The sequence below is a fragment of the Labeo rohita genome, chromosome 21 (genome assembly GCF_022985175.1).
Source record: "Labeo rohita strain BAU-BD-2019 chromosome 21, IGBB_LRoh.1.0, whole genome shotgun sequence".
NCBI lineage: Eukaryota > Metazoa > Chordata > Actinopteri > Cypriniformes > Cyprinidae > Labeo > Labeo rohita.
The window spans coordinates 21,622,801-21,637,561 of record NC_066889.1 but is presented as its reverse complement, the minus strand read 5'-3'; the positions used below and the strand labels follow the sequence as shown (position 1 = coordinate 21,637,561).

The window sequence follows — 14,761 nt, the reverse complement described above, 5'->3', positions numbered from 1 at the left end:
GTTGGTTTCCCTGCTGTTCCTGCCCGTTCCTCTTCCTTGTGTGGATTTTTAAATAAAAGTGCATGTTCCAGATTTTCCTTGTCCCTACTCCTCATTCCTCGCATACGACGCCATGGCACAAACATTATCATACATCATATATTAAGCCATGCAAGTTTCCTTAAAAAAAAAAAAAAAAAAAAAAGCTGCCATTTGTAAAAGTGATACAGTAATTATGTTTGTGGATGCAGTCTCCTCTAAACAGTAGTCATGGTCCACAGATTCAGTTTTTATCTGTAATGTAATGTAGTATGTACTGTAGTGGCATTGAGTTATCCTCCAATATTTATAAAGATAACTATCAACAAACCAAAGGGTTTGTTTCATACTTATCTGTGAAACCGAATGGGCACAAAGAGCAATAAAACTGTCATTGAGCACTGTACACACATCTCTTCCAGAAGATTTCTGACCTCTGCAAATGAAAAGAGGAGGAGAAAATAGATGTTGTCTGCTGAAGCATTGAATATATGGCTTCTGCCATGCTTTGATACTGTCTTAACTGACTCTCTTATAACTTGCAGTTCACTGGATAGATTTCTATAGCATGAGTAATACATGAGTACTGTAAGTCTTCAGCTTGTACAATTGAAACTGTGCAGCTTTTATTCCATTCTTTCATTCAGTTCGAGGCCATCTATAAGCTAAACGAACTTACAGCAGATACACATTTTTAAAACGATTTTTTTCTTCTAGTTAAATGGAGCAAAATATCGATGACTCGTGTTGCACACAGATTTTTGCCCAATCAGATGCTTTCTAGAATGACAATGTTCCACCCACTAATACCACCTGCAACTGTTTTTTCCCCCTCAGTGTGCACAGTGGTCTCAGGCTCTACAACAGATTTTAAACTTGTCTGATAGACTCTCGTTTTCAGTATTCATTGTCTTGCACACTATACAGATAATCCCAGACTATTACAAGTCAATTACAAGATCATTCTTTTTCTAACTAGCTCTCAACGCTTCTCAAACAAACTAATACATAAAGCAACAGGAGACTAATTATGGCAAAATGTCAACAAAATTACACTGACAAAGGAATTACAAAAAAATTGAAAAAGCACATCAACAAACACGGAAAACAAGACACTGGGTCTTTTAGTGTGCATTTGGCTTTGTTACTTCCCAGCACTGTTAAGAGGTAAGATATTCACCTTAGCTTGGTGGCTGTGAACTGTATTTTTTTTTGGTGCTTTATGTGTTCTGTATTTCATCTCCCCAAGACGCTAAGAACAGAAATTATCATAAAAGCACACTTAAAACTGCTATTTTTCTCTGCAGACAGCCCCATTGACCCAACTACTCATCACAGCAATCCAAAAGAGACACAAAATTACCTAAAAACTTGTCCAAAAGGCAACTTTTAGCAACTGTGAGATATTAACATGACAAACAAGTAGCCAAAAAAAGTTTAGAACAGCCACAAGAGGTTCCTGATAAACAAACAAACAGAAGAATGTGATAATTTGCTTCCTTGCCTACTAATGGTACTGAATCATATCCAGTATAATGATTCTACCTCTAAAGTCATTGGTTGGCTCTGTACTTTTTTTTTTTTTTTTGGAACATGCAAATTTCATGACAAATAATATGAGTGTAATTGGCTAGCGGGGGCAGACATGGACATATGCCTCCTGAATCGTTTCTGTCTTGTCTCTTCAGCACCTCCGCCATCTGTATACCATCTTGGCAAAGCTGTTGCTTGATGATGTGGGTGTTAGCCATATTTTCTGAACATATGCTGGATTTATTCAACACTTTTTTTAGTTGATCTTTGTAGAGATCGTTTACCTGAAACTTGCTCGAAACCTTATGATGGTAAAGAGCTTCTCATCCATTCATCCAGTTCATAACTCCACTACTGTCAAGATCCTTGGGGCAACTTATGCAATATACAGTACAGTGCAAATGGCAAAGGTGTCAGCATGCAGCCTTGACTCATCCACAACTGACTCATCACTGAACTCTGAAACAACAAAGTTTTAGCAGACACCCCTACAGCGGTCCCCAGTTACCCATGTCAAACACTGTGGAAAGGTCAACCAAAGGCCAAACAGTTCCATATATTGTTCTTAAAGGGATAGTTCACCCAAAAATGAAAATTCCATTATTAATTACTAACCCTCATGTCATTTCAAACCTGCATGTAAGACCTTCGTTCATCTTCGGAACACAAATCAAGATATTTTTGATGAAATCTGAGAGCTGTCTAACCCTGCATAGATATCAGCGCAACTACCACGTTTAATATAAAGATATAAACCCTTCAAAACAAACCTTCCATGAGCTATGAGATTAGCTGCGCTGTACTGAGAATATTCACTTCATTAACATTTTTGTTTAACAGACGAATTCCCACATTGTTTGCATTGCAAACCTACACTCTCCAACTCTCTAAAATATTTACCAATACACTTTAAATACCTTTCTGTAAAACAAAATCCCTACTGCTGATGATTCATCCATTTGTTTAGTTCTTAGAACGCTTTACTGGAATGTCTCTCTCTCTCACTCTTTTTGTTTATGAAAATGAATGTGACAAATAAAAAAATATTCTGAAACCAAGGCTGCTTAAAAAGTGGTCAGTCGCTGTTGTGCTCTATAGCAATTTAATCCTCCACTGTGCACTCAAAAGTATTAGATGTTAGATTTCCATCAAAATGCCATGTCAAGTGGTTCCCCGCAACTATGTTGGCCATGCTTTCATTAAATTGTACTCACTGGATTCAAGTAAATTCAACAAAAAGGTCATAACAAAAGACATTCGAAGGTGATTGGTTTTATATAACATGGATACATTCAACACATGTCTGTGTTCAAATAATGAAGGTTGAGCAGTAATGTGGTTATAGCTTTTATCCTAAAAGACTACAGTACAATTAAAGCTCCCTGAGGTTAAGAGCCTTTCCAAGGGCAAGGGGCTGATAAAGGATCAAGTCTGGCAAGTCTCCTTATTTCACAGTACTTATATAAAAGTAATACTGTGTAATATAGTTATTTATCTAAACACAATTCAATTAACTAAGTCTAATCTCTTCAATGGAAAGACCTGCTGAAAATAAGAAAAAACGTTCACAAACCCTTGCGTTTTTTCCTCAACGTTCTTGCGACACACCATTCCATTTGAAGTCAATAAATCACGATGTGCCAGCACCCTAACTCAGTTCCTCCATAAAAAAATGTGTGTATTCATGAGGTAATTTCAATGAAAGTTTCATTTATTAAATCTAGCAATGCTGATATTCCATTTTTAACTGTGGGAAAATTCAAATGCTGCGGCAAGTCATCAATTCTTGGTGAAACAGAGAGAATACCTTATTATACGGCCTCTTATCTATTTGACCATGGCATGGTCATGCATCCTAAATCTGTCTAAATCTACAGGTTTTACTGGCTCAAACATACCTTTCTTTTCTCTCTGCCATTCTCACGGGGACCAGAAGTGGAAGGAACTATGCCATTTGAACTTTACAGTGTCTTTTTTTGCACACATCAAAAGCCTTCACTCTCTCAAAATGATTTTTCTGGCACTCTTTGCATCCAAAGACGGCCTTTCTTCCATCCTTCTCTGCGCTTTCTTTGTCATCTGGTTGGGAAGTGAAAAAATGCAAATGAGAGACAAACCACAGGAGCACCTGCTGTGTGCCTCTGAAGACCTGAAAAATGAACACACTTAGTAGAGGCCATAATGGGGTTGTCACCAAAATCAACAGGGTGTTTTTAAAAATCACTTGGCCTTTTTCTGATGTGTTTATGGTGGGGACGGCTGTAGAGTTAAATAATGACACTCTCTTAAAATTTTTCAGTGACTGTTTAAACAATTCTGCAAGCAATTTAAGACAAGTTCTGTTGTTGCTGGTTTTTCATGGGTGCTTGTTTCGGAGTGGGTTATTTTAAGCTGTGAAGAAGTACGCCAAACCAGCACAAAACCACCGTAATTACAAGAACCGGTTGGTTGCTTGAACAGCCATGGCAAAGACGTTCTTGATCTCAGCCTGCCTGGGGAGGATTGGGGTACCCCTGAGCTAAAATAAGACCAAGAGTGCACATGGAGTTAATTTAGGGGTTTCTTTAGCAATTTTAGACTTGAACAGCATTGGTATTGAAGTCCTGAAACTGGTGTGATTCAATGGAAAGCACATAATATTGTGTGCAACTACAGTACGTCCCTTTACCACACAGTTTGATCTGTTAGTACTCCAAGCTAGCTCCTGGCGTAGGGTCCTGCTCTTTTCATTCCCTCATGCATTTGACTTATTACAGGGCACTGTTTTCTCTGTGGTTTATCCATTGAGGCTTTCAGTATAATCACTACCTCGGCCTATAATGTTCATAGGGGCCATACCAAAAATACCTCATTACTGTGCACAGAGGACTGGCTATTTTAGGTGTTTCTTTTGTCAGTGTATATGCTGAACAAAATGCTGGCACACTTCAATGTACATACATTGCAGTGGTGCACGGTGGTGTTCTGAAATGAGAAAGCAAAATCAAAAGTTTTTTTCTTGGTTAAATAAATACTACATTACTTAAATATTCTATTTATTAAAGCCAAGTATGAATTTCATCAAGTTAGTGTTTTTAATCTAATTTCATTTTATATTTATTCTATAATAATAGCTCAAGGCAGTAACAATTTAAACTATATATATTTTTGTGAACTTATGTTCAGCTGTTCTTTTCAAAGGGGTCATGAACTGCCTTTGTTTTTTTTATTTTGTTCTGTTCTCTGAGGTCCACTTATCTTATCAAGACTTTTACATCAAAAACATCATAATTTAGAAGTAATAGGCCATTTTCTGTCCTATTTTTAACCCCCTCAGCAGAATGCTCTGTTCGAATAGGCGTAGCGGATTGTAGACTCGGAAGTAAACGCCCACTGCTATGATTGGCTAACAGTGTACATTCATTCCTCACATTTAAAAAGCATTAATTACTTAATACATATCAAAAGATCTGTAAGCAGAGACAAAGCAATAGTGACCACGTAATGAAAAAGTTACTCTCACTTTTGTTGCGACATCACTGTCGGATCCAACATAGTCGGAAAAGCATCGTCTTTTAGTTCAAATCTTTTTCAAAACCCCACATCGAATTGTGTTGTGTTACTGGCGTAACTTCTGTTCCTTGAGATAATGGAACGAGCGTTGCGTTGCTGATGCTATGGGTTATTGTAAACCAATCTGCGGTAAAATGAAGCAAACAAAGGACCGAGTTCTTACTGACGCGGTCTGGAACTTCATTAAAAATAAAGTTCATCCACTCTTTCCAAACACTGGGCTCAGAAGGAAGGCAATGCAGAGACTTCTTTAGAGCCATCTTAATTATTTGGTTTCTGCATTCTGTTTGCCTCTCTGGTAAACACTATGCACAAATCGGTGGGCGGGGCTAAACATGCATTGGTAACATGTTTTTAGACTAACAACAAAGTTTTGAGTTCTGAAACTTATAGGTAGTTTTAATAGTACAATGACCTCTGATATGTCAAAAGATTAAGGGAATATTGGCTTCTCAGTTCATGACCCCTTTAAATGTTAACTTTTAACTATTTTTGAATTGTTCGGATCATCAGTCAAAGCTCACTAAATATTGGTCACAGACACAGAGAGTTACTTTAAAGTTGATTACGTACTAAAAACACCCATATATTGAGTTTTCACGCCATTTTAAATCTTATTTTGAAGCAACAAAGTGGATATATCTAAGTGAGTCATTTACTTTTTAAAATTAGTCTTTATATTGTTCATTTAGACTGATTCGTGAACACGGAAAGTGCAACAGGTGGGATTTATCACATGAACGAATCACAGCCAAACATAACCAGTCATATCCAATCATATCTTGATTCATCTCATGTGACTTTCATCCATTCGTTCTTAATTAACCCCCACCAAACTCACCACACGCTTTAGGGGGTCTGTTAAAACTCAACGGGGAGGCAAGAAAGACACGGACTCCTGCTGTAACTTTACCTGCTGTTGTTGCTGTAGAAAATCTAGTGATTTATACACGTTGTCATATTTTGTAATATTTGCGGTTTACACATTTTTACCAAAGACATTTGGATTACATGTTTGCCACAAGGTATGGTTCTTATTAAGAAGCGCTAACCATGTGCCTGACCCTGCATCCAGATTGCTGCTCATGTCATCTAGAGGCGACAGGGTCGGAAAGCAGCACAAGTCTTAAAAGATACTTGTCTCCGAGAGATGAGCTGTGCTGGGTGCCAATGAGAAACAGCATCTGAGGCTCCTTAAAGGCCTGCCTGTCTGACACCCTATATATCTACAGACACCATCCAGGGATTCTTTCGAATGGGTTATAATACAGGAGTGAGAAGAGAGTGATGAGCCTCCATCCTTTTCTATTCCTCCCTAGTGCTTTTCTCCACTCTGGGCTGGACACAATCAAAAACAGTATGATAGCTTGGGAAGAAAGATACATTAGTGTTGTTGTAGTTGTTGGCGACTCCAACTCCCAAACTTTAAACTTGATTTCCTGGAAGTAGAGCATGGTATATTCCAGGTTGTGAGAGAATCTAATTAGGCAGCCTAATAGACAGTCAAAAATATGACTATAGGCATGCAGGTTTAGCAGGTGCATAATTCGACACATATTACTCTCCCGCCTCACAGTGCCAAATCTATTCTCATCCACACCTCCGCCACCTCTCGACAGACCTCGTTCCTGAAATAATCTCCTCGTCCTAAATCCCAAACTCTAGATGCCTGGCAAAAGACTAGAGGTCACCAGAATCCAGAACAACAGCCTAAAGTAGGACATGCACCAAACTACAGGCCCATCCGAACAGGCACCAGAATAGTTACTACATCCCGTTGCTGAGCGGTAAGGAAATGCAAAATGGAGCCAATTCCGACTGACAGGTACGACTAATGGGAGTTTTTTCCAGAAAAATAGATCACCTGATCTACTGCTGCTGCAAATCAATCCACAGTACATTATTCCAGAGAGACAGGTCTATCTTAGCCAAAGAGAAATGCTATTGATTTAATGTTTACCAGTTCTCTAAATGCTATGGCCCCTTTTAGTCTCCAAGGCTGTGCTCTTATACTCATCCCTTTCTCTTGATTACTCTGCTGTGGGCCTGCGCTGGCTTTCGGCCACCTCGCTTTGGATGTCAATCGCAGGCCCGCCCCACTCATGCTGAAGTCTTTCTGGGTAATTAGAAGTGAGAGGCAGTGAGTGAGCACATTGGTCAAATTGACATTGTGAATGATGGACAGGCTCATGACAGCAGAGGTGGCCGAGTGTCTTTGGCTCAGTTGAGGATGTGTCACTCTGGGCTCGTGAGCTAATATGTGGTGTGTACTATAATGAGTGCGGCACGGGTGAGGGTGGCAGCCAGTGGAGCCCAGGCGCTGCTGCATGCATCTGTTGACGGGTCCAGCTGGTGCCCTCGTTAAAGACATTACATTATTTTGACCCAGAGGAATTAAAAACAGAATGCAACGTAATGCGGAATAAAAGAGCAAGAAAAACATCTTAGCAGCATGTTATACCAACTGTTTTTTTTTTTACAAAAAGGTGGACAATAAATAAAAAATGAAAAAAATATGTTTATAAAGTATAGACCCCTTTTCGCAATGTGGAATTGTTATTATTACTTTCAAATAACTGTAAAAGAAAAAAAAACATTCAGTATTTTTTTAATTAAAAATTTAAAGTATACATGGTAGAATTTCTTGTAGAGTGAGAATAAAGAGCCAAAATTCTAAACTTTTTTAGTACAGTTTTTAATCTTTTTGAAGACCTTTTCTGAAAAAGTAATTGCGAGTTTCTATCTCACAATTCTGGCTTTTTTTCTCAGAATTATGATATAAACTCATAACTGAGTTATAAAGTCAGAACAGCTGGATATAATCTCACAATTCGGACTTTTTCTCAGAATTGCATGATATAAACTCAAATGCGAGTTATAAAGTCAGAACAGCTGGATATAAACTCACAATTCTGACTTTTTTCTCAGAATTGCATGATATAAACTCACAATTGCGAGTTATAAAGTCAGAACAGCTGGATATAAACTCACAATTCTGACTTTTTCTCAGAATTGCATGATATAAACTCACAAATGTGAGTTATAAAGTCAGAACAGCTGGATTTAAACTCACAATTGTGAGTTATAAAGTCAGAACAGTTGGATATAAACTCACAATTGCGAGTTATAAAGTCAGAACAGCAGGATTCTCGTGACTCGAGACTCGAGACTTTTTTTCTTGCAATTGTGCCTTTTCTCAGAACTGAGATATAAACTCACAATTGTGAGTTATAAAGTCTAATTCTGAGGGAAAAAAAAAGACTGATATGTTCTCAAAATTGTGAGTTTATAATTTACAATTCTGATTTAACTCGCAATTACTTGAAATGGGTCTCCATAGTATCATGACTACTATAGCACTGAAATTTAAATTATGAGAAGTAATCAAAAATAATCATTAACATAACAAGACAAAATCAAATACATTACAGCAATGACAATCAGTGCATGAATCTTTTAACAAACAAATTGTCTCGCATGCAATGACGGGCTGTAAAGTAACGGTTGTGTGGAAAGTTCTTATATGGAGCTGGTTTGGGTGTTTTATTCAAACGACAAACCTCAAAATAGGTTGTAAATTAACATTTATTAATATGTTTAATAAATGAACATTTTATAATAAGTTTAATAAGTTTTGCTTATTAATAAATGTTCACCTTTTGATCATTGCTGATGCTTCTAGTAATTTTGTGTCTGCTTTTTAGTTTTCAACCTATTTTGGGTTCTATATAGTAATTTTAAACAATAACTGAGTTGAATAAAACTACCCAGAAGGTTGGATTAAACATTTAATCCAACTGCTGGATCAAAACAACCAAATCGCTGAGTTTGTCTCAGTTTAACCCAGCATTTTTTAGAGTGTACAAATGTGTTGTGTATTAAATTGAATTTTTTGTGAAATATTCTCCTGCGCGCACAAATTATCCTTGTAATTATATGTAAATGAGATGTGAATTATCATTTTTAGCTGCATTGTTCAAGGGAAGGGATGCTGAGAGGGGTCCACTGTGTCGCATGAGGTTTGTAATCATTATTGTGCTGACTTGTCCCATTCTGTACAGTCCGAGCAACAGTCTTAAAACCAATCATCATGCCACGTGCCCATCTGCTCCATCACGACGCCCTTACTTAACACCCGTCCACCACAGCCCAACAATACCACACCATCTGTGCCATCACCCGTGGCTTTTAGATCTCTAAAAGCATCATCTGCGCCTGTCAAGTGTTGCAGTGCCAACAGCCCGCAAAGCAATAGCCAGCCTCCCTGGAGGTGGACAAGACTCCAGAAGTCTAAATTCAAGAACGAGTGGTCTGGGGTGCAAAATTAACAACAACAGTGGCACTGTCGTCTACAGGAAAGGGTAGATGTAATCTGAAAGAAGTGTCTTTCTGTACGTGTCATGTTATTATCAGCTGCCGACACAGAGAGCTGTAACTCATCAGAGATCCTTTGCAGAGCTTCTATGCCACATTTAATGATCAGAGGTTTGATGACATGCAGTGTCACACGCTGACAGACTTCAACAGCCTCATTATATGCGTGGACCAGCTGCTCAGTAGCGCAAGATTAGATTTGTGAGGGTCATTAAAAAAAACTAAGACTTTAAACTCGCTGCCATTCATTTGAGAGTTTAAATGAAAAACTTATTGGATGCTGCTAAAAGTTTCTACTACGAGAGGTTATTTAAGCAAAAGGAAATTTGACCACAAGTGATCAATACGCACACTTTATGAATACTTCTTGCAAAGTTACTGGATATGAAAGATAAAAGGATATTGATTAGGAAAATCCATTTCTTTGGAGAGAAAATCAAATATACAACAGAACAACTTAACAAGCGAGTATTGGAGTACTCTTGTTAACTGAAATTACATGCTTTTGTTGCTGATGTATATCCAGGAAAGATAAACACACAAATACAAATGTCAGATCACAACCTTATGCCCATTCAATTTGCACATGGAGCACCTGGGATGTTTTACGTGTATTTTAGAAACTTTAGGAAAAAGAAAGATTGGATTTGTAGTTTATTAGGCATGATTATTATTGAAAATTTGGTCAGTCCAATTGAATTGCACATTCTCCAAACCACTGCATTTAAAATGCATATACTGTCAAACTCAAACTCCCATGGAAAACAAATCTGTCAGTTAAAGCTGGAAGTAAATTTCGCTTGGGTTATTAAAAAAAAACATATTTAATCAGGATCTGAGTCCAGATCCTGTACAACTAGACTAATCCATCATACACAAACCCCCTTAGTCGTTAAAAAAATGCTGATTTTCTTACCTAGGGTACAAAGTGAGCCAAGTTTATCCTCAGAAAACAAAACAGGTACATGACGCCTCTTTCAGAGATGAATGTGTAAAAGGAAGAAAAAGTTTAAGAGATGACTGAACGCAACTAAAGCTGAGTAAGCAACTTTTTTGTTTTGACTGCGCCACATAGTCGCTATCCTTATTTTACACAATTCTGAAAGAGTTGATATTGTGAAATGTACCAATAAATACTTTAATAATACGTTACATATAGTTTTAGCAATGGACAAATTCTCACCCAACAAATCCTAATCAGTAAACGAACATTTCTCCAGACAACTTCTCTGTCAAACGAACAGATGTGCACAGTTCACTCGCGCTCTCCAAAGCTCGGTACGCGTTAAGGATTTATTCTGAAACCGAGTTTGAAGGGAAAAGTACCTGAGAAGAGCATGATTTTGGCTCCAGGTAAAGACAAATGCAAAAATAGTGTAGTCCTGTAAGCATCTGGACATTAAAGTTTAACATAGCCTACAGACGTTCTCAACACGTTTTGCAGAAATATGATCTTATTGAGGAATACTGTTGAACATACATGTGTGAATGAGATATACGGTGTATATATAAGTTATACTTCACATATAATCGGGTGACGAATGTGAAAATAACCCACAAATGAGCTGTTCGATATTTAAAGGCATAGTTCAGCCATTCTGCCATCATTTACTCACCCTCATACCATTCCAAATTAGTATGACTGACTTTCCTCAGCGGTACACTGAAGGAAACGACAGCCTCAGAGTCGCTTTCTTTCATTATATGGAAAGAAAAATGCAGTGAATGGTGACCGAGACCGCCAGCCTTCTGTGTGTGACAGAAAGTCACACAGGTTTGGAACAAAATGATGGTGAGTGAACGATGACACGGTTTCATTTTTGGCTGAACTATTTCTTTAGCACTCTCACGCACGATTTGGCGCTGCTGAATCGGCGCGGGGGAAACTTGACTTCTGTGAAGACATAAATGAAATAAATCCGTTCGTGTGTAGATGCAGACGTGTGGGAGTGTAAGTCCGAATACATTTTCGATTTCACAGACGTGTCTAAATATGTGTAATTATCTATACCCACAGGCCACAGGTTTTTCTTTCACGCCTTTTCCCTAAACGATAATTATTAGTCGGAAGACAGGCTTGAAAGAGAGCACCTACCACCCCCATATCCATCTGCTCGGCTGTTATAGACGGGGCCGCCCGAGTTTGAGATAAAAACCAAAGAACTGGAAAAAGAATCATCTCTGGATACATAATCCAAATGGTCCGGGCGGAATTCCACTTTCTGAGAGACTTCATATTGTCCCCGCTCTCGGTGATCACAGAACGGTCTTTCTCTCCGCCGCATCCACCGTATCGATCACCCAAAGCCGGATCCCGGGCATTTAACGGTCCGTGGAAACACGTGTCAGTCAAACTACCTCACTGTGGTGCGCAGACACGTGAAACACATCACATACAACACAATACAGAACAATTCATTTCCTCAGGGACCCCAGTCTCCAAACGAAATGTCATTCACTGTGGTCATCACGATTTACCAAGGAGCCTAAAAGATGAACCGTGTACGCATACACTCTCAAAAGACCAAAAGTGAAACGTTCAGTCCTAATCCGAAGCCCTTTGAGATCAGTGCATGTGCTGTCAGAGAAGAGGTGCTGCGCTCTCAGCGCCGAACACAGCGGACTGATGCGCGGCAAGCGCGATGAGAACTTGTATACTTCCCAGATGGGAGGGGGGGCTCTGCGGGGGCACTGTCCTCCAGCTGAGACCTGTGCGTTTTTTATTTTCATTACAAGTTTACTTTAAAATCATATTCAAATTATTCTAAGATAAAATAATTAATTTGAAATTAAAATGACACTTTGGTTCAAAAAGTTCCGGAGACAGGTGGGGGGTTCACAGATGTTCTAGTTTTGGCGTCACTAAATGCTTTACTTCATGAGTATTAATTAGCTTATGCGCGCAAATATATTAGCATTTTCTAACTGTTTTAAGATTATGAAATTAACTTCTAATTTCTACCCATACTAGGACAAGATGGAACTTCTACATCCGCCGTCAGTCTGGAGAGGTCAGTGGATACGTGTCTTACAATAGCTATTTATTTAGGGATATTTATTCACCCTCATGTCGTTCCAAACCCGTAAAACCTTCGTTCAACTTTGGAACTCAAATTAAGATATTTTTGATGAAATCCAAAGCTTTTTAACATAGACAGCAGCACAACTCCCTGGTGAAACCCACAACCCTGGTATGTTTTGATGCTGGGATGCTGGTTAGGTATGTTTAGATGCTGGTTTAAGCTGGTCCTTAGCTGGTTTAAGTTGGTCCTTAGCTGGTTTATGCTGGTCCTTTGCTGGTTTATGCTGGTCATGTTGCTGGTCAAGGGCCAGCATAAACCAGCAAAACAAAAATAACGACTTTATTCAACACTTTCTTCAGTGCGTGTTCACGAGAGCACCACAATGCATGCTGCTGCTGACAGAAGAGCCGGCGTTCTTGCATCTGATTAAAAATGTCTTAATTTCTGTTCCTGAAGAAAAACGAAGAAGGTCTTACGGGTTTGAAATGACATGAGGGAGAGTAATTAATGACAGAATTTTCATTTTTGGGTGATCTATACCTTTAAGAAACCAAACTTTTTGGTTTGAAAACATTTTGAAAAGTGTCTGTTTTTTGCAGTAGTAACCAAAATTTTGATACCAACATTTGATTATCATCATTATTTAAAATATATTCTTTTTGTGCTCATGCAGGTTTGGAACGACATAGGGTGAGTAGATCATTTTAATTTTTATATGAACTGTCCCAGTATTACAAACAACAAATCTATTCAAAATCTATTTCCAGTCAATATAACACACGCTTATGAACTAAAGCAACCTTAACTTTTCTGCAGAAAATGAAAATGTAAAAATCAAATTGTACATAAAATTCAATCTGTATTCAGTCAGCACAACAGTTTACACAGTAACACGAATTCTGTAATGTAAGCGTGACCTTTCAGTTATATAACTGCTTTGTGCCTTCTCTAAATATCACACTATGTGTGTGTTTAAAGTACAAATACTTTTTGTAGTTTACAAAGAACAGTGCTGCTACAAATCTCTCCATGAGTGAATAATCTAAAGGAAGCTGAGGGTAAATCATGCATCATAGGTAACGGCACACCTGACAGACCGTAAGAGCTCTTATCGCTTAATCACAAGCCTGCACATTACAGAGTTATGGCTTTAAGCTTAATGCACATTTCAAGGGACACAACCCTGAAATGTAATGCAAAGACATATGAAATATTAAGCACTGGCCTCAGGTAATGAAGGACAGGAGCGGTGGAGCAAATCTGTCGACTAAAAACACCATGTAAAGGAGACTGGCGTGTGGGGACGTGATGCATAAAGGGAGACGGTGGTTTGAAGGCGGAAAAAGATTAATGGAGATGGTGTGGGGAAAGAGGACTGAAAGAGAGAGAGGGAGGACAGAGGATCGCTGGTGTCAAGTGCGTGACAGCTTCTCCTTTGCATGTGGCTAATCAAATGCACGGTTGCGCCGCTAAACGAAACATCTGTCAAGAAAAATTCAGATGAAGATTATCAAGGGTTCTAATTCAAATGAATAACCCCCCTTTACGCAGGCGTCCAGTGATTACCGGCTTCAGACTTGACGTCTTGAAAAGACTGCTGAGCTCACACTTTGGGGGAAAAAGTTAACTTAGCGCACTTAATTCTGTTAACATCAGCTTTAATGGAACGCCTCCCTCCATGTATATCGCTTATAAAGAGAGAAACAGTGTTGGGCGTATCTGATTTTGCACATTTTAAATGCAGAATACCTAATTGTCTTTCTGAGGCGTGTAATAAATTACATTCTGCTGTTCACGGTCCTGTGACAAGGGCCTTTTGGCCTGAAGACGTCCTGGCCCTTTGAATTTAAGTAACAGCCCTGGTTCACCATTTTGTCAATGTGACAAGTCAGAGTTAAATTAAAGGAATACTAAGAATCACATTAAATTCTAGTCATCTCATGGCTAAACAGATGATGGATGGATGGGTTAAATAAGTTTCTCATTTCAAAGAATGCCCATGACAATGCCTTCGCTGCCTAATGCGATCATTAAAATTCTAGAGAGCCTTTTAGCCTGCTGTCATGAGAAAAGAAACTAATCAACATTCATGATACATGCAATTGAGGATGAATACATGTTGAATGCAAAGTTTAGAATTCTTCGTGTTTAATATCCAACCATTCTGACACTGTCAAAACCAAGTCTTCCTTATTTTTATAGCGCTTTATACAATACAGAATGTTTCAAAGCAGCAGTAAACAGGAAAGAACAGAATCAAT

The 14,761-nt window shown here is 38.5% G+C and overlaps 1 protein-coding gene across 1 annotated transcript in view; it reads right to left on the bottom strand.

Moving 5' to 3' along the window:
- mmp17a (matrix metallopeptidase 17a) overlaps positions 1-12,088 on the bottom strand; it is a 94,823-nt gene extending 82,735 nt beyond the window's left edge. The window contains exon 1 of the mRNA XM_051093796.1: positions 11,573-12,088. Coding sequence (XP_050949753.1) covers positions 11,573-11,713 — 141 coding nt within the window. The 5' untranslated portion in view covers positions 11,714-12,088. The remainder of the gene's footprint in view (positions 1-11,572) is intronic.
- Between the last annotated feature and the right edge of the window lie 2,673 nt (positions 12,089-14,761).